At 47.0% G+C, this 24,020-nt stretch overlaps 1 protein-coding gene across 1 annotated transcript; it reads left to right on the top strand.

Annotated features, from left to right (window-relative positions):
• The first annotated feature begins 922 nt into the window (after window positions 1-922).
• Window positions 923-23,522, top strand: ZNF202 (zinc finger protein 202). Its single transcript, XM_052652664.1, has 7 exons — window positions 923-949; window positions 16,540-17,034; window positions 17,684-17,894; window positions 18,250-18,338; window positions 19,265-19,394; window positions 19,938-20,048; window positions 20,756-23,522. The coding sequence occupies exons 2-7, from the start codon at window positions 16,633-16,635 to the stop codon at window positions 21,748-21,750; spliced, it is 1,938 nt and encodes a 645-aa protein (XP_052508624.1). The 5' UTR covers window positions 923-949; window positions 16,540-16,632; the 3' UTR covers window positions 21,751-23,522.
• Window positions 23,523-24,020: the final 498 nt, after the last annotated feature.

Below are 24,020 nucleotides of genomic sequence, written 5' to 3'. Positions count from 1 at the left end.
ATCTTGCTTTAAGATGGATGACAGGTTTCAGGACGGGAGTCTCTCCTGCTTTCCTCACACTGGCCCCACCACTAGGAGAAAATGGCAAACTGATGACTCCAACACGAACACACACATACATGTGCATACACAGAAAAGGAGTAGGAAACTGAAACCCACTCCAGTATTCTTGCCTGGAAAATTCCATTGACAGAGGAGCCTTGAGGGCTACAGTTCTCGGGGGTAGTAAAGAGCTGGGCAAGACTGAAGCCACTAAGCAGCAGACCAGCAAGCTTCTACTAAGCTCCAATCAGTTCACATGCAAGATATTATTTAGCCCTTACAGTAACAGTATTATTTGGCCCATTAAAGAAGATGGACACTGAGGTTCAGAGGTGGATTTGTCCGAATCCCTACAACTGATGGCAGCTACAAGAGGCAGTAGTCAACCCCCAAACTGCTCTTTTCTACCATGCTTCCCTGATAATGCAAAGAAAGGGGGGGAGGGGACCAAGAAAAACAGGTAAAGATATAGGTATCAAAATTAAAACGAACAAAACAGCTGAAACAGAAAAAAGAAAAAAGAGTCCCCCCCCGCCCCCCCGCTGCAAGGGCACGAGTGTAAATGCACTCCCCCCACAACCCCATAGCCCGTCCCCCTGCAGAGCGGGGCAGGAGAGCTGGACAGAGCGATCTATCTGAAGCCTTTGACTCGGATTCGCGTCCCGGTGAACAAGAGGCCTCCTAGAACGAGGGGGCACAGAGAAACAAGCAATCCTCCCAGAGCCTAGAAAGGCCCCAGGGCGGCGAGGGGGCGGAGCGAAGGGCAGTTTCCGGTTCCGGGCGCAAAAGCCCCACGTGTTCCGACCCGCCGGGCCCCGCGCGGCTCGGATCCGGCGGCGCTGCCTCTGCCGGGAGTGGGTGGGGGAGAAGCCGGGGCAGGGGAGGAGCCGCCGGAGCTGTTGGAGCCGTGAGTGCTGGGGGCTGGGCCGGGCCGGGCCGGAGCGGGCTGAGCGGGGCTAAGCGGCGAGGAGGGGGAGGGGTCGGAGACCCCGCCCCCCTGGAGCCCCGGGGGAATCGTCCTGTCCTGGGGAAGGGGTGGCGGCAGTGCGTGGAGGGGGCCGAGGCGTGGTGGTCCCCGTGTGTCTTGGAGGCCGAAGCTAGAGCCTCCGGGGATGTGGATGGCGATCCATGCTTCTTTTCTGCAGCCACCGCCCTCCGCCCCCTCCTGAGGCCTGCAGAAACGCAGTTAGTTCGTACCTCCCGTTGCTTCCGCGCCAGCGGCCCCCCTTCCCCCTGAAACCGAGGGAGGAGTGGTCGAGGCCCCTTCAGTTCCGGCGGCCTGAACTGTTTTCTCCGGCGGCTCGGTGTTTTCTCACCCCGCTTCTCACCTGGTTAGAGCAGACCTCCCGAAGGCTCCCTGTCCTGGCGAGTCCCATCACTTGCCAACCACTAACTCCGCTGCAACACACGCAGATACACTCACCCGTGATTTTATTACCCGTGATCATCGGAGGCTTTGGAGACCATCTGGTCTGTGCCTTTTCAGCTCACCGTGACCGATCTGAATCTTCTTTCAAGCTAGCGACTGCTGTCTTCACTTGCAACTTGCAACGTCCCTTCCTCAACCCCTAGCAGCTAGTTTTGGCACTTCTCGACACCATCGCTACCCTCAGTGGGAGTATCCGGGCCCGGCTTTTTGTCTGGTTTCACTAAAAGTTTGTTAGTTTGTCTGCCATGGATTTGCTTCGTTTTCTCGGAAAGTTGTCAGCCAGGTTTTAATTTTTCTGGACACGGATGTTCTTTTCTCCTGGTCACTTTGATAACCCTGCCTGCCTTGATCCTGGGGTGCTCCCACATCTTAGCACATCCAGGGTCTACTTAGAGGCTAGACTTACAACTGTTGCTTTTTGTCTGTCCACATTCTGCTGGTGACACCCAGGGTAGCCTCACTCAGAAGCCACAAGGAAAGCTAGTGGAGTCGCTCATCCCTCCAACTTCTCTTCCAAGCTGCTCTATGGGCCTTGAGCCAGAAAGCCACTTAGGAAGTGTGAAGCAGCCATGGGAGGCTTGTTAGTGGGAGATACATGACAGGGGAGCTGTTAGGGATTGCAGGCATTTTTCTTGGGTAACTTTGTGCTTTTACCTTCCCGTGTAAGAAGGTTGCCAGGGGTGAAGGGAGGATGGGAACTTTTCTTCCTAGGACCAAACACCTGGGATTCCTAGTCTTTCCCCTTTTCTTCTGCTGTACCACTTTTGCACTCTCTCTGTATATAATATATGTCAGTAGACAGTCATTTCAAGGGCATATCAAGGTTTACTACTAAATGAGGGACTCTTGAGCATTATAAACTATACAGATGAGGTAAGTTACAGGTTTACAACATTATTTTTCCAATTATTTGGCAGAGGCGTAAAACATATAATGGTCCTAGACACTTTTCTGCCTTTACGTTTGGGCAGCACTGGAAAAGTCGTATCTTAGATTTCCTTCCTTTGCTTTTGGTACTGGTCCTCAGACTTACCAAGTATCGGCATCCCCTGGAAGGCCCACAGGTTACTGGAGCCACCCCCAGAGAGACTGTCTGTAAGTCAGAGCTGGGTCTTGATCATTTGCATTTCTAACAAGTCCTCTGGTGCTGGCGCTGCTGATCTGGCTTTCTCAGAATGAGAACCACTGCCTTTGGCCAAACTTCTTCACACGTCCCAGTGGTTTGAGCATCAAAAGAGCTGTGTGTGAGCACCTCTCTGCTTGAAACTAGTAACACGATCTTGTGTGGGTAATATAACTACTTAGGTCTGAGTTCTTTCATTTGTAAAATTAAGAAAATGTCCTTCTTTGCAGCCAAGTGCAACATTATCTTAAGCTGAATTGATGGTGAAATACTGAGTTTTCCCCTTGATTTTCTTAATTCTCTTAATAGGAGCTTTAATTTTGATCATATAGCTTATAGCCATATTCTCAAGTTTTGCTGTGAGTTCCTAGTATATTGAAGTCCCTGCTGTTTTTTTAACTACATTAAATTCTTTCAGATCAAGGCCTGTGCTTTTTTTCCTCTTTCTTTGCCCAGCACCTTGAATTGTGTGGGAAACACAATTGATGTTCAGTAGATATTTCTGGGCTGAATGAACTTCATCCCTTGCCTTTCTCCTCTCTTGAAGAAATTTCTCTCCACTAATTCTTTGTAACAAAGTCGTATATGACTATGCCACCTGATTCTCCGCAGGGGATTGAAATAAATGCTTATGTCAAATTCCTGTAACAGTCCCCAGAAGCCCTGGTACCCACTGATTCTGAACTACAACTGAATATTCAAGTTGGAGGAAGAGAAGTGAGCCACTTAACTGAATGCATCACACTTTTTATTGAGCATCTTTTTTAATCAAGTGTTTACCAAAGCATTAAGAACTGGAAATATCAAAATATATAAGAAGGCCCTTGCCTTCAGGGATGGGGCTCACAGTGGGAGACAGACACTAAACAGCACAAGAATGGCATCCTGTGATTACTTCTACTTTAGGGCCGTCACGTAGTCTGCAGTGGAAACCTGGTACCACTCTGATTCTTCTCGTCCAGCAGGCATGGGTCCCGTCCTTCATCATCTCATCATATGGAGGGGAGCAAAGCCAGGAGGAAGGCATCTAGATACAGAGCAGGGAGTATCTTGACAGAATATTAATTAGAAACTGAAAACATAGTGAATGACTTTTGAATTAACTATTCTGAATTATCCATATTTACACCTCAGGTCAGACTGTGTTTACAAAATATATTATCCTTTTTTTTTCTCATTAAATAATGGTTCCTCTATGTGATTGACATTGACCATATTCATTGTAGTGAATTAAATGCATTTGGCTAGTTTAACTCTTGTTGGCTGCCGCATAAAAGCTGCTGCCCTCATCAGGATGGGTGTCAGGTTGGGTGGTCACCTTTTTCCTACTTCAGATTAGTTTTTGATGTTCAGTTTTAAACTGAGGCATATAGATTGGCCCGCTTTATTCAGGCTATTAACCACTGAGTAAAAACCTGCAAGGTTAAAAAGCCTAGCTTCATGTTGGAGGTTAACCACTAGGCTCATTGTGGCAGGATGTTTAATTCTGGACTCACAACCTGTATTTGGTCTCTGGCCCTTCTCAACTCTTGAGTAAATTCCTCTCAGTATCTTCAGGCTAAGCTAATAAATTATGGCTCAAGTACTCAATAAAGAGGCCACATATCCTTGTACCCCTCAAAGCTCCTCCTCTGTTACCATCAAAAAGCTGGATAGTTTCTCAAAATGATCCAGCTCTGTACCTTTAGGTAGAAAATCATCCCCATTTTCAGGATGAGTTGATGTGACTTGTCCCAGATGATAATTTCCAGGAGGAAGAACACAGGTTGTCTACCTCTGAAGGCAGAACTGTCTTCTGTGGGACAGGAGTGCCTCCTGGGCCTGTGGACATACCTATCAGTTCAGTTCAGTTGCTCAGTCGTGTCCGACTCTGTGACCCCATGGACTGCAGCACCCTCAGGCTTCCCTGTACATCACCAACTCCCAGAGCTTGCTTAAACTCATGTCCTTTGAGTCGGTGATGCCCTCCAACCATTTAATCTTCTGTCATCCCCTTCTCCTCCCTTCAATCGTTACCAGCATCAGGGTCTTTTCAAATGAGTCAGTTCTTTGCATCAGGTGGCCAGAGTATTGGAGTTTCAGCTTCAGCATCTGTCCTTTCAGTGAATATTGAGGACTGATTTTCTTTAGGATGGACTGGTTGGATCTCCTCGCAGTCCAAGGGACTCTCAAAGAGTCTTCAACACCAGAGTTCAAAAGCATCAGTTCTTTGGCGCTCAGCTTTCTTTATAGTCCAGTTCTCATATCCATACATGACTACTGGAAAAACCATAGCTTTGACTACCTAAAGGAAACACTTTGCTGTTGCTGCTGCTGCTGCTGCTAAGTCGCTTCAGTCGTGTCTGACTCTGTGCGACCCCATAGACGGCAGCCCACCAGGCTCCCCCGTCCCTGGGATTCTCCAGGCAAGAACACTGGAGTGGGTTGCCATTTCCTTCTCCAGTGCATGAAAGTGAAAAATGAAAGTGAAGTCGCTCAGTTGTGTCTGACTCTTCGCGACCCCATGGACTGCAGCCGACCAGGCTCCTCCACCCATGGGATTTTCCAGGCAAGAGTACTAGAGTAGGGTGCCATCACCTTCTCCGAGGAAACACTTTAATTAAAACTAAAGTGAATTATTGCGATTATTATAGCTTTATTTACAGTTTTCATGTTTATATTTACTCTCAATTACGTTTTTAGACCTTGATCCTAACCACAAAAGGCTACAAAATTTGGGGGCAGGAGATATTTATGTCTTTATATGTTGAGTCTAATGAAGCCAGAAAAAATTAAATGGCAAGACTGTCTTATATAGTTTTTAAACATGGTTTGAAGCACACTGATCATGATGTGTTAGAAGGCAAGAAGTCTGTGAAGTTTTTCCCTTTCATTTCTTTTACCTTCTGGATTAGGTTTGCAGAGGCAGTCTTGGGTATACAGGTTCAGCTCCAGATGGCTGCAATAAAGGAGATCCCACAGTAAAAAAACATCAATTTTTTTGGTTTCCCAAGAAATTCTGTTTCCACTGTACTGTAATCAATTGTATGCAATAGTATGCAATAGCATTGTGTCTAAAAAAATGTATATACCTTAATATTAAAAGGCTTTATTGCTAAAAAAAAAAGATGCTAACGATCATCTGACTCTTCAGCAAATGATAATTATTTAGCTGATGGAGGGTCTTGCCTTGATATTGATGGCTCGTGACTGATCAGGCTGCTGTTGGCTGAAGGTTGAGGTGTCTGTGGCAGTTTCTTAAAATAAGACAACAGTGAAGTTTACTGCATCAGTTGACTTCCTTTCATAAACAGTTTCTCTGTGGCAGACAGTGCTGTTTGATAGCATTTTACCCACAGTAGAACTTCTTTCGAAATTGAAGTCATTTCTCTCAAACCCTGCCACTGCTTTATCAACTAAGCTGTATAAATTCTAAATCCTTAGTTGTCATTGCAACAGTTTTCATAGCACCTTCCCAGGAGTGGATTCCATCCCAGGAAAACACTTGCTTCCATAAGAAGAGGTTTCTTATTCATGAAGTTTTTATCATGAGATTATAGCATTCAGTCACATCTTCAGGCTCCATTTCTGATTCTAGTTCTCTTGCTATTAAATAATAAGACTTGAGGGTCGAAATTAGTCTTTCATCCATGGGCTATGGGATGGTGGTTGTGTGAGCAGGCATGAAAACAACATTAATCTGTACATCATCAAAGCTCTTGGGTGACCCGGTGCATTGTCAATGAGAAGTAATATTTTGAAAGAAGTCTTTTTTACCCTTAGAAGTAGGTTTCATCAGTGAGTTTAAGATACTCAACAAACCATGTTGTGATGGATGTGGTGTCATCCAGGCTTTGTTGTTCCGTTTATAGGGCACAGGCTGAGTTGATTTAACATAATTCTTAAGGGCCGTAGGATTTTCAGAATAGTAAATGAGCAGTGGCTTAAACTGAAAGTCACCAGCTGCATTAACCCTTAACAAGAGAGTCAGCCTGCCCTTTGATGCTTTGAAGCCAATTATTGACTTCTCTCTAGCTATGAGGGCTTCCCAGTGGTGCAGTGGTAGAGAGTCCGCCTGCCAATGCAGGAAACGGAAGAGATGTGGGTTCAGTCCCTGGGTTGGAAAGATCCCCTGGAGTAGCAAACGGCAGCCCACTCCAGTATTCTTGGCTGGACAGTCCCATAGACGGGGGAGATTCGTGGGCTACAGTCTATGGGGTTGCAAAGAGTCAGACATGACTGAATATACACGCTGTAGCTATGAAAGTTCCAGATGGCAACTTCTTCTAGTAAAAGGCTGTTTTGTTTACATTGAAAATGTGCTGTTTAGTGCAACCACCTTCATTAATTTTCTTAGCTAGAGCTGGATAACTTGTTGTAGCTTCTTCATCAGTACTTGTAGCTTCTCCTTACACTTTATGTTTATGGAGATGACTTCTTTCCTTAAACCTCATGAACTAACATCTCCTAGCTTCAGACTTTTCTTTTGCAGCTGCCTTAACTCTCTTGGCCTTCAGAGAATTGAAGAGGGCTAGGTCCATACTCTCGGAGAAGGCAGTGGCACCCCATTCCAGTACTCTTGCCTGGGAAATCCCATGGGTGGAGGAGCCTGGCAGGCTACAGTCCATGGGGTCACTAAGAGTCCGACACAACTGAGCGACTTCACTTTCACTTTTCACTTTCATGCATTGGAGAAGGAAATGGCAACCCACTCTAGTGTTCTTGCCTGGAGAATCCCAGGGACAGAGGAGCCTGGTGGGCTTCTGTCTGTGGGGTCACACACAGTCGGACACGACTGACGCGACTTAGCAGCAGCAGCAGCAGGGCCATACTCTGGATGAAGCCTTGAAATGTGCCCTCCTCATCAAGTTTAATCATTTCTCATTTTTTATTTGAAGCAAGAGACATGTGACTCTTCCTGTCACTTGAACACTTAGGGCCCACTCACTGTAGGGTTATTAATTTTCTTAATTTCAATATTATTGTGTCTAAGGGAATAGGACAAGAGAGAGATGGGGGAACAGCTGGTCAGTGGAGCAGTCAGAAAGTACACATTTATTGATTGTTTGCTATCTTATATGAGTGCAGTTTGTGGCACTCCAAAACAATTGCAGTAGTAACATCAAGGATCACTAATCAGATCACCATAACAAATATAAAAATAATTAAGTTTGAAATATTGCAAGGATTATCAAAGTGTAATTACATCAAGTGAGCTAATGCTGGTGGAAAAATGGCTTGCTCCATGCAGGGTTGCCACAAACCTTTTCTTTGTAAAATGAAACAAACAAACAACCACATTATCTCTGAAGCATAATAAAGATGAAATGCAGTAAAACAGGGTATGCCTGTACACGCTGGATTTGCCTCAGGTTGCCTCTTCCTGTTCAAGGGAGGGGACAGAACTGTGATTTAAGTAGAAGCGTTGCTAACGTGGTCTTAGGCGGGAGAACCTATCTTTAAGTTTTCATCCTGTCTGTGTCCCAGGGACCTTGTTTAGTCTTTGCTTGTAAGTGCTTTCAAGGACTCTTGTCTTGGTTTAACACTTTATTTTTTCTTTTTCTGGCTGCACTGAGTGGCTTGCAGGATCTTGCTTCCCTGACCAGGGATTGAACCTGCACCATGGCAGTGAGAACAATGGACTAACCACTGGACTGCCAGGGAACTCCCTTGTATTAGTCACTCAGTCATGTCCAACTCTGCAACCTCAGGGACCGTAGCCTGCCAGGCTCCTCTGTCCATAGAATTCTCCAGGTAAGAATACTGGAGTGGGTAGCCATTTTCCTTCTCCAGGGATCTTCCAGAGCCAGGATTCAAACCTGGGTCTCCTGCATCACAGGCAGATTCTTTACTGTCTGAGACACCGGGGAAGCCCAGAAAACTCCCTAGACACTGTACTTTAGATGTAATAGTAAACAGACCAAGATTTTAAATCTGTGCATTTAAATTTTTTTTCTTGGAATTATGATGAAATAAACACAAGCTGGAATCAAGATTGCCGGGAGAAATATCAATAACCTCAGATATACAGATGACACCACCCTTATGGCAGAAAGTGAAGAGGAGCTAAAAAGCCTCTTAATGAAAGTGAAAGAGGAGAGCAAAAAAGTTGGCTTAAAGCTCAACATTCAGAAAACTAAGATCATGGCATCCGGTCCCATCACTTCATGGGAAATAGATGGGGAAACAGTGGAAACAGTGTCAGACTTTATTTTTTTGGGCTCCAAAATCACTGCAGATGGTGACTGCAGCCATGAAATTAAAAGACGCTTACTCCTTGGAAGAAAAGTTATGACCAACCTAGATAGTATATTCAAAAGCAGAGACATTACTTTGCCGACTAAGGTCTGTCTAGTCAAGGCTATGGTTTTTCCAGTGGTCATGTATGGATGTGAGTTGGACTGTGAAGAAGGCTGAGCACCGAAGAATGGATGCTTTTGAACTGTGGTGTTGAAGAAGACTTTTGAGAGTCCCTTGGACTGCAAGGAGATCCAACCAGTCCATTCTGAAGGAGATCAACCCTGGGATTTCTTTAGAAGGACTGATGCTAAAGCTGAAACTCCAGTGCTTTGGCCACCTCATGTGAAGAGTTGACTCATTGGAAAAGACTCTGATGCTGAGAGGGATTGGGGGCAGGAGGAGAAGGGGACGACCGAGGATGAGATGGCTGGATGGCATCACGGACTCGATGGACGTGAATCTGAGTGAACCCCGGGAGATGGTGATGGACAGGGAGGCCTGGCGTGCTGCGATTCATGGGGTCGCAAAGAGTCAGACACGACTGAGCGACTGAACTGAACTGAAAGGACTTTTGCTTATCATTTAAATCTTGCCTTCTTCCCAAAAGAATTTAAAGTAATTTGAAGGAAAGAGAACAGAATATATGGAGCATCTGCCATATACCAAGCTCTGTGCTGAGCAGTTCAGTGTGTTACTTCATTTATCCTTTAAACAACTATGTGAGGTGTGAAGTGTTGGCCACATTCTGCAATTTGGACTGAGGTTTAAGGAGTATCCCCTGGCTAATAAATGAGGAGAAGGGTCCAGACTAAGGCTCCAGAGCCCCTAACCATTATATGTAGAGTGTGGTTAGATATTAGCATAAGAATAACTAACAGTAAAGTGGAAGAATCTTTCCAGTAGGAGGATCTTAGTGGGTAATCTTTAGTTTTAAAGAACAGTGCAGGAGTAGTAAAGGGCAGTGAACAATCTTTATTGGCTGATTTCTAGAACAGCAGGAGGAGCAGTTGCCAGGTCTGGTTAGCCCCAGGGAACAGACATTCACATCTCCAGGCTCTGGGCCTGCGTCATTCAGAGAAGGGAGACTGGGAGGGATTTAAGTATCAGCTGAATATCATCATTTGAACCTCTGATCACTGTCTTCTGAAGATTATTTGCCAGTAAATAGATCCAGAAGATCCTATCAGTCTTTAGGTTAGATGCTGTAGGACTGTAGACCACCCACATAGTAGTCACGTTTTAAGCTAGAGACCCAGGTATCTTTTCACAGCCTGTAGTGTTCTGTTCTTGTCAGTAGGATTGAGTTAGGGCCTTCACTGGCGCGCGTGCGTGTGTGTGCATGTGTGCATGTGTGCTCGGTCGTGTCTGACTCTTGGCTACCTCATGGACTGTAGCCTGGCTCCTCTGTCTATGGGATTCTCCAAGTAAGAATACTAGAGTGGGTTGCCATTCCCTCCTCCAGGGGATCTTCCCGACTCAGGGATTGAACCTGTGTCTCTTGAGTCTCCTGCATTAGCAGGTGGATTCTATCCCAACTGAGCCACCTGGGAAGCTCACTAGCATGGGACTCACTCAGGAACAGAGACAGCTGGACCAAAGACCGGAGAAATGTCTTGCCTCGCCACCTCTCCTCCCCAGGCTTGCCCCAGACATCTTAGAAACACTGAAGAGACTAGGTCATGTGGCCTGCCCAGGCCAAGGCTCATGAAGTGTCTCTGCAGACATCATGTTCAAGCCTTCTGAAACCAGGTCTTTTTCACTTTTTTTGGCCTGGCCTCAAGATCTCTCTATAGCATCCTGGTTTTGGGTTTTTAGCTATCACTCTAGAGCCATTCCAAGGACAGACACTGAGGGGAGGCATTAGAACAGCAAAGGCAACGAATTCCTAGGCAGACTTGCAGGGTAGCCCATCCTGTAAAGGGCAGAATAAAATACAATGTCCATTTTCTGACTCTAGTACTGACGTGTAACATTTGCACAGCACACTAGTTTGTAAGCTCTCACAGACCTCAGTGAATCCTGTGTATTAGGGGCGTGGTTGTCTGCAGAGAGTTTCATCCTTTACAAGGACTCGTGTCCATTGTCTCAGAAAACTCCAGGTTCATAGGGATGTGGGCCTGGACATACATCTCTGGATACTGAATCTGGTACTCTTCCCACAGCACTGCCCACCTCCTCCCTTCCCATCTCCTACCCCAACAAGGACAGCTCTGCCTCCCCTTATTCTGCTGTTGGCTGATTTTTAAAAAATATTTATTCACACATTTGGCTGTGCCAGCTCTTAGTTGTGACACACAGGATCTTTGATCTTTGTTGCAGCATGCAGTATCTTTAGTTGTGGCATGTGAGATCTAGTTCCCCCACCAGGGATCGAACCCAGGCCCTCTGCATTCGGAGAGAAGACTCTTAGCTACTGGACCACCAGGGAAGTCCCCGCTGTTGCTGACCTTTTGCCTCCACCTCATCTTCTTAGTCTGCCAAAATAAATACAAAACAAGCAAATAAATCAGGTTTTATGTGGTGCTATTATATCCTCTTTTTGGGGAAAGCAAAACCCTGTAAGAGCAGCACCCTCTGTTGTAGCACATAGACACTGTAATAGGGAATCTTGTGGACTGTGCTTCATGAAAACAGTGAGAGTTCCTGGCCGGCTTTGCTGGGGAAGTTCTTGGACTTTTAAGACATTAATAATACAAATCCCTTCATTAAGCTGGAGACCCTGTGTATCAATACCATCTTCTTCCACTGCCTTGCAGATGTGGGAGGGCATTGTCCTGGTAAATCATCATTGTTCAGTTGGTGAGTTGTGTCCAACTCTTTGTGACCCCATGGACTGCAGTACGCCAGGCTTCCCTGTCCTTCACTATCTCCCAGAGTTTGCTCAAACTCATGTCCATTGAGTTGGTGATTCTATCTAACCATCTCATCCTCTGCCACCCTCTTCTCCTTTTACCTTCATTCTTTCCCAGCATCAAGGGTCTTTTCCAGTGAGGTGGCTCTTCGCATCAGGTGACCAAAGATTGAAGTGTCAACATCAGCCCTTCCAATGAATATTCGAGTTGATTTCCTTAAGGACTGACGAGTTTGATCTCTTTGCTATCCAAGGGACTCTCACCACACTTTGAAAGCATCAATCATTGTTGTAGTTGCATTAAATTACTTTATGTCTGGTTTTGTGATTATTAAAGTTGATTCAAATCTTCAGAGGAAAATAACTTTGTTTTTCTTTTCCAAACACACAGTTCTTGTGACTTATATGTGGATTATCCCAGGGCAACCTTGTGATGAGTTGTAGTTTTCTCACTTCAGGAACCACTGACAATATTCTGTTTTATTCACAATCCAAACAACAAGTGTTTTTTTCCTTATTTATCCATCTGTCTAGCACACAGTTTGTTGAACAAATGAATGAATAAAAATTGATAAGACACTGGATCTGTCCTTCTGGAGAAAGACTTAAAAAGACTTACCGTGGTCTTTGCCTGGGAACATGTTGACAGCCTTGAGCTGGGTGCTGTCCAGCCCTGTCCTCAGAGCTTCGTGGTGTGGTGAATTAAACAGGAGTGTGAACGATTCTTACCACACATAAAGTAGATGTATGTGTGTGCTGTGATACAGGGTCTAGGTTCCTGTGCAAACAGTCTGGGAGGACCAGGGAAGGTGTCCAGGAAAAGCAGGTCTGAAGGATGAGTAGAGTTGACCAGTAAAGGGGGTAGAAAGGGTATTTCAAAGAGTGTCAACAGCATCAGGAACAAAAACCCAGTGAGAGCATAGAAAAAAGAGAGCTGTACGCAGGCAGCAACGTACAATGGAGTAGCAGTCATGGGAATAAAGATGGGCAGGGGCAAGGTCTTGCAGGGCCTCAAGAGTCAAATTATAAGGAGTTCAGATTTTTTCCTGTGGACAGTGTGGAGGTGTTGGCTGATTTTATAAGTTAGGAAGTTTAGTCAGGGACTTCCTTGTGGTCCAGTGGTTAAGACTTCACCTTCCAGTGCAGGGTGTGCAGGTTCAAACCATGGTCGGGTAGCTAAGATCCCACAAAACATAAAACAGAAGTAATATTGTAACAAATTCAATAAAGACTTTAAAAACAGTCCACATTAAAAAAAAAAAAAAAAAAAGACTCAGACCTTACTGAAGTATTGAAGGTGGAACTGATGTGGACATGACTCCTGTCCATTTCGGGATACTGGCACTCATCCACCTCGCTTCCCCAAAGCTAAAGGTAAATGTGTAGGTTCCAGAAATAAAAGCTGGAGGAGGGAGTCACTCTTGACTCCACCACAGCCCAAGGAGATTTCACACCAAAATAAAGGCTTCTAGTATTTGGGGTTCTAATACCTGTACTCCCAACAGTGTGATATGAAAGTGGGGGACAGGGGAGGAATATGGAGTTGAACCATCTGCCAGCCTGGAACCTGGAAAAGCTACTCCTGTGAAAGTGTGTCTACTGATCACACGGAAGGGCAAGGGAAGTGTAGGCCTTTATAGCCTTGGGTCAGAGGCTTAGGCCTAAATAACACACTGTCAGTATGATTCAGGAAATACTCTGAGAAATTAAGATCATTGAAACCACTAGTACTTGGGTAGAAGCAAATGAAATTTCACTCAAAGGGCTCACTTTTATAACCTAGGGCTCTCAGGTCTCCCAAAGAAAATGGGCAAAAGCATTAAAAGAATTTACAAACTGCTCATGAAGAAAAACCACCATGAGGTAGAGCTGATTTAATATGTAGGAAAATTAGCCCATGGAGATCTGTTAATTATGGAACTTTCTAGAACAGACCATGAAATTACATAGTACATGTTTTCAGGTAATAGAAAAATGAAGTGAGCCTGAATGAAAACTGCTTTGAGATACAGATTTTAAGAATGAATAATTTGGTTGTTAATGGGCAGTGTTGCACATTAGACAGGATGTTATAGCTGTTAAGAATGAATTGCTAGGACTTCCCTGGTGGTCCAGTGATTAGGACTCTGCCCTTGCAATGCAAGGGACATGGGTTCAATCCCTGGTCACGGAACTAAGACTTCACGTGCCATGTGGTGTGGTCAAAAAGTTTAAAAAGAGTGGATTACTGACATTGAGGTGAACCTGGGGCAGTTGTGCACGTATGCTTAGTTGCTCAGTCGTGTCTGACTCTGCGACCCCATGGACTGTATCCCACCAGGCTCCTCTGTCCATGGGATCCTCCAGGCAAGAACACTGGAGTGGGTTGCCATTTCCTTCTCCAGGGGCAGTTGCAGTGAAGCAGAAAAAGATGGGGACATGAAGAACCCCTCATGTTGCACATGAAGAGTGGTGGGGACAGCCACCAGGAGGACACTGGTGATATTTGAACCCACACACATGCCTCTGCGGTCATAGGGGTTAGTGGATCATCAAGCTTTGACTAAGGGAATGGCAGAGGAGATGAGGTGGATGAACTTAAAAGATTTAGAACATAGATTTAACAAGATTTGGTGAATAAAAGAATAGAAACTTACAGTAGGAAAGACTTTCATCCTGTTAATGTAGGAAGGAAACTTCAAAGTGGAAACTTACTCATTTAGATGCATTTATTGTGCGATTTCTTACGGGTATTGGAGATTGACTATAGCATAGCTCCCTACTTCAAGAAGTTTCACAGGAAAGATACACAATGGCTGTGTGATATGGCAGATTTGAGATACAGATGTGCTCAGATAGCCAGGGAAGCAGTGATTCCCATGCTTAAGGGCCAGGGAATGGGTTCAAAGAAAGCATCTCAGAAAACATGAAGCCTTATCTATGTCTTGAAAGATAAGTTTAACCTAATGAAGGGTCAAGATTCTGAAAGAACTGCATGTGGAGAGGACAAAGAGCATAGGGCTTTTGTGTGCTTCACATGCAGTCTGTGTGTGTGTGTGTGTATGTGTGTTTGAAAGGAGAGGAAGGCAAAGGAGTAACAAGATGAAGGTCAACCTAATACATAATCCTTAGAAGTTCATATTTCAGTTACAAGACAGGAGTGATTGAGTATCTTAAATAAGGAAGGGACAGGACCAGATTTGTGAAGAGCACTGACTCTGGTGGTAACAATGAATGGTAACTTAAAGGTAATGAACCTGTAGACAGGTAGCTCACATGAAGAGGCAGCTGCAATAATCCAGAAAACTGATTAAGACCTAAACTGCAAATCCCGGAAATGAAGAAGAAATAAGAGCACACATGCAGCATCGGGGGTGGGAGTTGTCCATACATAAGGAACAGATCCTTAGGGACTTGGAGGTCTGTAAAGACACTACTGTAGGGAGGTGAGCAATGCATTCATTATAGCAGGTGCCACAGAGGAAAGGGGAGCATATGAGCCCTGAATAGTAAACAGGCTGGTTGTGAAGGGCTTCGTGTGCCATGCCAAGGATTTTTGAACTGATCTTCCTTACAAAGTTACTGTTTTAAAATGTTGGGTGATGCCATTGTAACTGTAATTCAGAAAGATAATAGTTAACATTGGGGCACCATCACTCTTCTAAGCACTTCACAGATACTCCTCATAATAACCCCGTTAGACGGATTCTATCCTTACCTCCATTCTGGAAATGGGGAAGGAGGATAAAAATTGACCATGGGCCCCACACCTCATTAACAGTAGAGCGAAGATTCAAACCCTGACAGTCTGGCTGTCTGACTCCAGGACTCTCAATCTTAATCATAGATGCCTTAGGTGTTTCTCAACCAGGGTGTACATCAGAACCGTATGTAGCATTTCTTAAAGATACAGTTGTCTAGACTGACTTGAATCAGAGTGTCCAGAAGAATGATGTGTGATTCTGTGTTCTGCAAAAGCTCAGCTGGTGAATTTGTCGCACTCTGCTCATAGCTGAGTGCTACAGGACTCCCAATAAGGAAGTCGTGGCAATAGTCCAGGCAAGAGGCGAGGGCCCAGGCAGGAGGAAACAGACTTAGAGGCTTAAGAGGCAGAACTGGTTTAATAAGCTATAAGCAACAGGGAAGAATCAACATTGAATCCAAAGATTATAAAGTTGAGTGTTTACTTAACAAAGTGATGATCTCAACCAACAGGATACCAGGAAGAGGCGTGGATTTGGGAGTAAGAATCATGAATTTTTCTGCATTCAGGTTTGAGGGTCTGTAGTTCTCCTAATTAAAGACATCTTAGGAGGAAGGTTGCTTCAGGGGGTGCCTGTGTGCCAGCCGCTGTTTCTGTGGCTTTCCTCACTGGTACCTCATACAGTCCTCCCTTCAAATCTCTGAGAGTCCCCATGTTACAGAAGAAATTGATAACGGAGTGTGATCATTTCACTGAACCTCCATGAAGTCTTCTCTATTTCAGGCCTATTGATGTCACTTCTCGGAACATATATCCCCATGTATATGTCAGCATGTGTGTGTGTTTGTAAAACGGGTTGTGATCAATACCACATTTTTAGCGGGCAGTTTTAAGTGTCCTTTCTCCTACCGTTTTCCTTTAAGGTTCACAGATTTTATGAAATAGAAATGCAGAGTTTTTCTGTTTTTGTATGAGGTGTGATCCTTGCCTAGGAAAAGGAATGGGAGAACACACCTTCAGGCGCGGATCACCCTATTCCAACTAGGTCTATGTAGAGTATGTTACAGAGATTAGGGGAAAGGGAAGTTGAGTTCGGCAGTGTTATGTGTACGGGATTAAGACAGTTCAGAACTGTGACTCCTGTGCGTACCTTCATGCTTAGCCTGTTGTCTGTCTTCACTTCTCTACCCCAGGTCCCTTGGGAGGAAACTCTTGGAGGCGCCCAGGCTGATAGAGGGTGAACGGTGTGAGCTCTCGATGGTTTGAGGCCACCTCAGAGCCAGACAATGGCTACTGCCTTGGAGCCGGAGGACCAGGATCTTTGGGAAGAAGAGGGAATTCTCATGGTGAAACTGGAAGACGACTTCCCCTGTCGGCCAGAGTCTGTCTCACAGAGGGATGACCCTGTGCTTGAGACGTCGCACCAGAACTTCCGGCGCTTCCGCTACCAGGAAGCAGCCAGCCCGCGGGAAGCCCTCATCCGACTCCGAGAACTGTGTCGTCAGTGGCTGAGGCCAGAGCGGAGGACGAAGGAGCAGATCCTGGAGCTGCTGGTGCTTGAGCAGTTCCTCACTGTCCTGCCCGGAGAGCTGCAGAGCTGGGTGCGGGGCCAGCGGCCCGAGAGCGGCGAGGAGGCCGTGACCCTGGTGGAGGGTTTGCAGAAACAGCCCAGGAGACCAAGGCGGTGGGTGAGGAGGGGGAGTCCTGATCTGTGTGATGCGGAGGGGGTCTACCGGCTGGAAGGATGGCTAGGGCTCACAGAAATCACCTCGTAAACTTAACTGGCTCTGCCCTTGGGTTGCATCTAGATCCATACGCCCCATGGGACAGTGGAGTGTGTGTGTTTGTGTGTGTGTGTGTGTGTGACTTCCTGGTTCTTGAAACACCTGCCTGGGGAGGCCGTCTTTGCGGCCTCATCACTAAGGGTGATACCGCTTTCCTTTTCCCTTTGGGTATTGAACCTCATTTTCCTGGGGTGGGGGGAGAATTCTGTGACTTCCTCAGAGGTTCTTAGCCCCTCAGTCAGAGAGGCCCCTCCTAAAACAGCAGAGGGTGATCGGAAGGATGGCACCTCAGAGCCCCAGTGATGGGCAGGGTTGAAGGAAAAAAGAAAACAGGGCGGTATCTGAATGGCCCGCGCCCCTCTCCCCGCCCCGCCAGTTGTTCTGGCGACAGTAACCTGAGCTTCCTCTCGCACACACCAGGGGCACTGGACTTCCCCTCTTTACCTGGGCCCCCCTGGGAGTTTTCTGATCGCAGCTTCTCCTGATGTAAGCTCTGTGACACCCAGGACTTTATCCTGACTCAGCGGTGACTGGAAGTTGGAATTGTTCCCAGGTGACTGTCCATGTTCACGGCCAGGAAGTCCTGTCCGAGGAGACAGTGCCTCCAGGAGCAGAGCCCGGGTCACCTAGTGAGCTGCAGGACCCTGCACAGACCTTGACCCCCGAGGAGCTCCGTGAGGAGACCACACAGAGCCCAGATCTGGGGGCGTCAGAAGAGCAGACCCCGTGCCAGGAGTCGGAGCTCCAGCCCCTACAGGAGAGCGGTGGGAAGCCCGCAGGAAGGGTGGGGTCATGGCTGAGTGACGGGTGGGGGTGTTGCTCTCAGACCTGGAGGCTGGTAGAGCATGAGTGGAGGAAGCCACAGGACTCAGGGTGTTGAAAGGAGGCGGTACTAGCCGTAGTCTCGCGAGAGCAGGGCCACTGTGGACAGCGGAACTCTTGGTTATTCCCCTGGCTTTCCTGTAACGTTATAGGTGGCAGCTTCGGGGTGACTCAGACTGTTCTTAGGCCAGTGTCTCGACCCCACGCTTCCCACCAGAGACCATGGGGAATGCTCAGCTCTTCGCTGGTTATAGGGCTGCCTTGCACGTGACTCATCTCCCCTTCCTGTCTTCTTAGAGGTTCCAGTGCTCCAGGACCCAGCCCTTCCTGAAGAGAGGAACCCTGGAAACTCCGAGATGGTTGCCCTTCTCACTGCTCTGTCACAGGTGTGCCCTCATTTCCGTCTGCACCGCAGGGAACTAGAGGAACCATTGAGCATTAGCTGTACGCTGAACAGGTCAGACAGGACACAGGCTTCCACTGTCCATTGCCAGGTTAAGCTCTGAGTTCTGCGCGTGTCTGGAAGGGAAGGAGCTGCGTCTCACTGAGAACATCTTAGTTGAATCTGCAGGCTCCAGAGCTTCTTGATTTGCCGCTGACCCGAGGGACTAACAAAATGGGGTTGTTTTGGGAAAACTCTGGTACAGCTTTGAAGTTGTCAAATGAGGATTTGTTTTTTATTTTAAGAAATAAACTTGATAGTCATTTGTAAGGGTGACTGACTGGCCTGCAAAATCGATTTCTGATTTTGGTTGCTGTTCTCTTCTAGGGACTCATTCAGTCAGGCCATGGCATTCATGAAGAGTTCACCAGGTCAGGAGCCCTGAAACTAAGCTAGTGGCTGGAGAATAAAGGAATAGAGCTCATCCTTGTTTTTAGGTTGTAGAGCTGAAGAGGGAATTCCTGTTGATGCTAGGTAGACTGTATAAGTGGTACATGATTAGGTAAGGGCAGTTAGGAAGAACTTCCTAGAAAAGATGAATTTTTGCAGAGATACAGATAGCATTAGACTGATGACTTCCAAGACCTTTCTCATATTGTAAATAATATCCTTGGGAAGAACAGTGTAGTCTGGTGCTGAGGGAAAGTGGTTGGATTGGAGGGAACAAGAAGAGGGTCAGTTGCAAGAGCAGAAACTTGGGAAGCAGCAACAGAAAATGAAACACAGGTGTCCTGAAAGGAACCAGGTGTCCCGTCTGAGTTTCTCTGTCTCTTGGATGGACTGTGCCTGTACCAATGACCTTCATTCCAGGAATTAGATATGAGGCTTCATGAAGCATCACATTGTAATGGAATCCTTGTGTTGTTTCAGGGCTTGGTCACTTTCAAGGATGTGGCTGTGTGCTTCTCCCAGGACCAGTGGAGCGATCTGGATCCAACCCAGAAAGAGTTCTATGGGGAATACGTCTTGGAAGAAGACTGTGGAATCGTGGTCTCCCTGTGTAAGGAATTTCAAGTGTTTCTAGAGTGTCCTGAGCACAAAGATCTTCCTCTTGTTGGAAACTGAGGGTGTCTTAGACCTGTGATTGTACATACTACACTTCTCTTATGCTGACCCCACCGGTGACATGAAGGACAGCTGAAGAAGATGATAGTTTTCAAAATTAAAGGGAAGAGAAAATGCCTAGAAAGTAGTTGGAAACTCGAACAAGAAAATAGAGCTGTAATATTATAGTTTCAGTGTGAGTTTTAGTTTAGTGTGCATAGGTAAGCATATCAGTTTTGAAGCAAGCAATAAAAGTTTGGAATATTCTACTTACTTGAATATAGGAAAAGAGAGTAACACTGCCAGTTGTGTGATTATTGAGTTGCCGGTAAAAAGGAAGAGATTCACAGTTCCCATCAGGGGCTCAAGCCAAAGGGACAGAAGGTTTGAATGGCCTGCCTATGGGATTTTTCTTCAGTCTACCGAACAGAAAAGATCTGCTCTTGACACAGGGGACTATTGAGCCAATCGTGATGTCCTGTTTCCCTCTCTTGAGCAGCCTTTCCAATCCCCAGACTAGATGAGCTCTCCCACGTCAGAGAAGAGGAGCCTCTGGTCCCAGAGCCTCAGGAGCCTGAAGAGCCAGAAATTCTGAGTTTCACCTATACAGGTGAGGAGTGATAGGGGGTCTGCCCCACCTTCACCCCCTGGCTGGCAGTTCCTCTAGCCAGTGTTCCCCTCGCCCTCTGGAGAGCCCCTCTCTCTGGTTCTTCTAACGGCTCAGCCAACACCACTGTCTCCTTCTGAAGCCAAACATTCTGTCTTTTGTCCCCTCTTCACACCTGTCACTGGTTTCAGGGCTCTGTAATACAAAATGGTGACAAGAAAAAAAGGAAACTTTCAGAATTGCAGCTATACCATTTTTTAAGCCTTTACACAAACTCTTGATCCCCAGTCTCCACATTTGTTCTGCACACAGACTTCTCTAGTTGTGATGCACAGGTTTAGTCACCTCACTTCATGTGGGATCTTAGTTTTCTAACCAAGGATTGAACCCACATCCCCTGCATTTAAAGGTGGATTCTTAACCTCTAGACCACCAAGGAAGTCCCTCCACATTTGTGAAAGGAGGATGATAATGTTTGTCCGCATGAAGGCTGTTGCCAGCATGAGATAACATGTAAGAAAGTTCTCAGCATACAACAGGCACTCAGTTGACCAGTTACTTCTTTTTTTCCAGCCTCTGCAGTTGAGAAACGAGTTTCTCTCTATATGGTCTTGCCCTCTCAGAACAGTGTAAAACTCTCTCTCTCCACTGTGCAGAAGGCACACCTTTTCCGTCTGTAATCTCCTCCTTTCTCCTCTCTGTTTCTACAGGAGACAGGAGTGACGATGAGGAAGAGCGTCCTGAGCAAGAAGATCTGAGTTTGGAGGATCCACACAGGTCTGTGTCGGGAGATGCAGAAATTCACCAAACTCCAGACTGGGAAATAGTCTTTGAGGATGATCCCGTTAGACTTACTGAAAGACGATTCGGCACAAAGATTTCTCAAGTCAATAGTTCAACGAATCTTCAGGAAACCATGCCCGTCCACCCGCTGCTAGGGAGACATCATGACTGTCCTGTGTGTGGAAAGAGTTTCACATGTAACTCCCACCTCATTCGACACCTGAGAACTCACACAGGAGAGAAGCCCTATAAATGCATGGAGTGTGGGAAGAGCTACACACGGAGTTCCCATCTCGCCAGGCACCAAAAAGTACACAGGATGAACGCTCCTCACAAATACCCGCTAAACCGGAGGAGTCTGGGTGAGGCCGCCCCTCAGGTCCAGGCCGAGAGAACCCCACCCGTGGAGAAACCCTATAGGTGTGAGGACTGCGGGAAGCACTTCCGCTGGACTTCCGACCTCGTCAGGCACCAGAGGACGCACACGGGAGAGAAGCCCTTCTTCTGTACCATCTGTGGCAAAAGCTTCAGCCAGAAATCCGTGCTCACCACCCACCAAAGAATCCACCTCGGAGGCAAGCCCTACCTGTGTGGGGAGTGCGGCGAGGACTTCAGCGACCACAGGCGGTACCTGGCCCATCGGAAGACGCACGCGGCCGAGGAGCTGTACCTGTGCAGCGAGTGCGGGCGCTGCTTCAGCCACAGCGCCGCCTTCGCCAAGCACCTGCGGGGACACGCCTCGGTGAGGCCCTGCCGCTGCAGCGAGTGTGGGAAGAGCTTCAGCCGGAGGGACCACCTCGTCAGGCACCAGCGGACACACACAGGCGAGAAGCCGTTCACGTGCCCTACCTGCGGAAAGAGCTTCAGCAGAGGCTACCACTTAATCAGGCACCAGAGGACCCATTCACAAAAGGCCTCCTAGCCAGGGCTGCACGCGGGGACATCTGCCTTTGGCCCTCTCCTGGGGAGGGACTGGGTGAGGCCCTCTTGTCGGCTAGAGGAGACCTTGTCTAGGGCATCTGCCTGACCTGCCCAAGTCTGATGACACCTTACGGCAGCTAAAGTAGCCCCTGGCAGGACCTCTCAGCCTTCCTCCACACCATGAGGAGATGTTCTTCCCAAAGTTTGCCTGAAATGAGGCCTCTCCTTGGCTAAAATGCTCCCGCCTCCCCCTGGCAGGTGTGAAACAGGGGGAGTAGAAAACACAAGAGGTTGGGCTTATTATACTTGCCCCCATCCTGAAGATGACTTAACAGTCTCAGCTTTGAAGTGGCCCAGGACCAATCCTCAGGGTTGGTAGGGACCAGCCTTTAGGATGCCGTCCTCCCTGGGCTCTAACGTTAAAGCACACAGCCCTGAAGTCAGGGCAGGAGAACCATGCCTCACCCCACAGGTTACCTGTACAAACCTATCACTGGTTCACTTCCTCACCATGCACTTTTCTTTCACTCTGGGGAGAGGTGTGAGTAGCATTTGATGGGCAGAAACATGAAGGGAGCTTCATGTAGGCCTTGTCAGGCTGCTGTCCTCTCCAAGGTTAAAACGACACCAGGTGCCAGGCACTGCTTGAAAGGGGGGCCCAGTCAGCAGCCTCTTTCCTCGTGGGTGTTTCTCCTGTGAGAAGGCTTGTGCCTGGGCCTCCCAGTTTCTTGGTTTTGTCCCTGGCACTTACTCTGCCATAAGTGGGATGTAGCATTTGAGTGCCAAGGGATTCAGTAAAGCCTGATTAAAATCATGGTGAAATCATTTACATTTCCACGTATATACAAGCCCACCCACCCTATCCTTATCACATGGGTTTGTGAGGGGATTTTTGAAATGGTATCAGCTGACAGAGGCACTCTTAACGATTGTAGAATCATGGTGGACAGGCTCACTTTATTTACATGAAGGAAACTGGAGAAGATCTGAGCTCAAATTATGGGAAAATTAAGAAAGAGCTGTTGCTGCTGACCAAGGCCGTCTAGACTATTCTCCTGACTCCCCACCCTCATCCTCCCCGCCTCACCCTCTGACATCAGGGAGACCTGAGACCCTGAAGAATTTTCCAGGAGTAAATGGCTTTCATGTCTGCCTTGTTTGCTTTTTCTTACATGATTTCATTTTCATGTAAGAACTAAAGCGTAGGCTGTCTTGGCCCAAGGGTCTCCGTTGTTTGGTAGAGGTTCTGTGGAGCTGAGGCTGAATAGTTATGAACCTCGTCTGCTCTGATTGTGGGCATGGCCAGGACTGGGGACACCATTCCCTCCGTCCATGGAGCACAGGGTATGGGATTAAAGCATGAAAAGGGAGACTCTCTTCTGTGCCTGGTTTCTTCTGCTCTGTTTCTCGAGCTCTTGTGTGCCACTGTTCACCCGAAGAGCGTGGGTAGTGGGAGACAGAGCCTCAAGCTCAAGAGCTCAGCAAAAGGGATTCTCATTCTGGTCAGTGATGGTGTCCCAGCTGACTGGCTTTAACTCCCGTTGACTGTTGTCCTCCTAGAAGCATGCACATATGAGATTTTTAAAAAGGAGCACTGACAGCCGAGATCCCTGGTTCCTAGGGCTTTCCACCCATCCAGTTTTCAGGACTTCATGTTCCCAAGACTTCTGAAGATCATTCATACAGAGAGATCTGGGAGGACAGGATAGTTATCTGTGAGGATAGAAAAGCCTTGGCATGGTTAGCAGAGCTATAGGTGGAATCGTTGTAATATCTGAGTCTGGACTTTGCAAAGGAGACTGTCCTGATACACAGACTTCTGAGCCATTGATCTAACGTCTACACGCAGTTTGTCTGGATGAAATGCCATAGCACCAAAAAAGTGATGTCTCCTAGATTATAAAACATTTATGGAAGTTGATAAAATTCTGGAGGTGAAAGCAAGTTGATTTTTAATTCACTGACTTGTCTGCATTACTGCTGCTGCAAAGTTGCTTCAGTCGTGTCCAACTCTGTGTGACGCCATAGACGGCAGCCCACTAGGCTCCGCCGTCCCTGGGATTCTCCAGGCAAGAACACTGGAGTGGGTTGCCGTTTCCTTCTCCAATGCATGAAAGTGAAAAGTGAAAGTGAAGTTGCTCAGTCAGTTGTGTCTGACTCTTAGCGACCCCATGGTCTGCAGCCTACCAGGCTCCTCCGCCCATGGGATTTTCCAGGCCAGAGTACTGGAGTGGGGTGCCATTGCCTTCTCCGTGCATTACTGCAGTAGGT

The sequence above is a fragment of the Budorcas taxicolor genome, chromosome 15 (genome assembly GCF_023091745.1).
Source record: "Budorcas taxicolor isolate Tak-1 chromosome 15, Takin1.1, whole genome shotgun sequence".
Taxonomy (NCBI): domain Eukaryota; kingdom Metazoa; phylum Chordata; class Mammalia; order Artiodactyla; family Bovidae; genus Budorcas; species Budorcas taxicolor.
The sequence above is the reverse complement of the archived record's forward strand: the minus strand, read 5'-3'. Positions and strand labels throughout refer to the sequence as shown.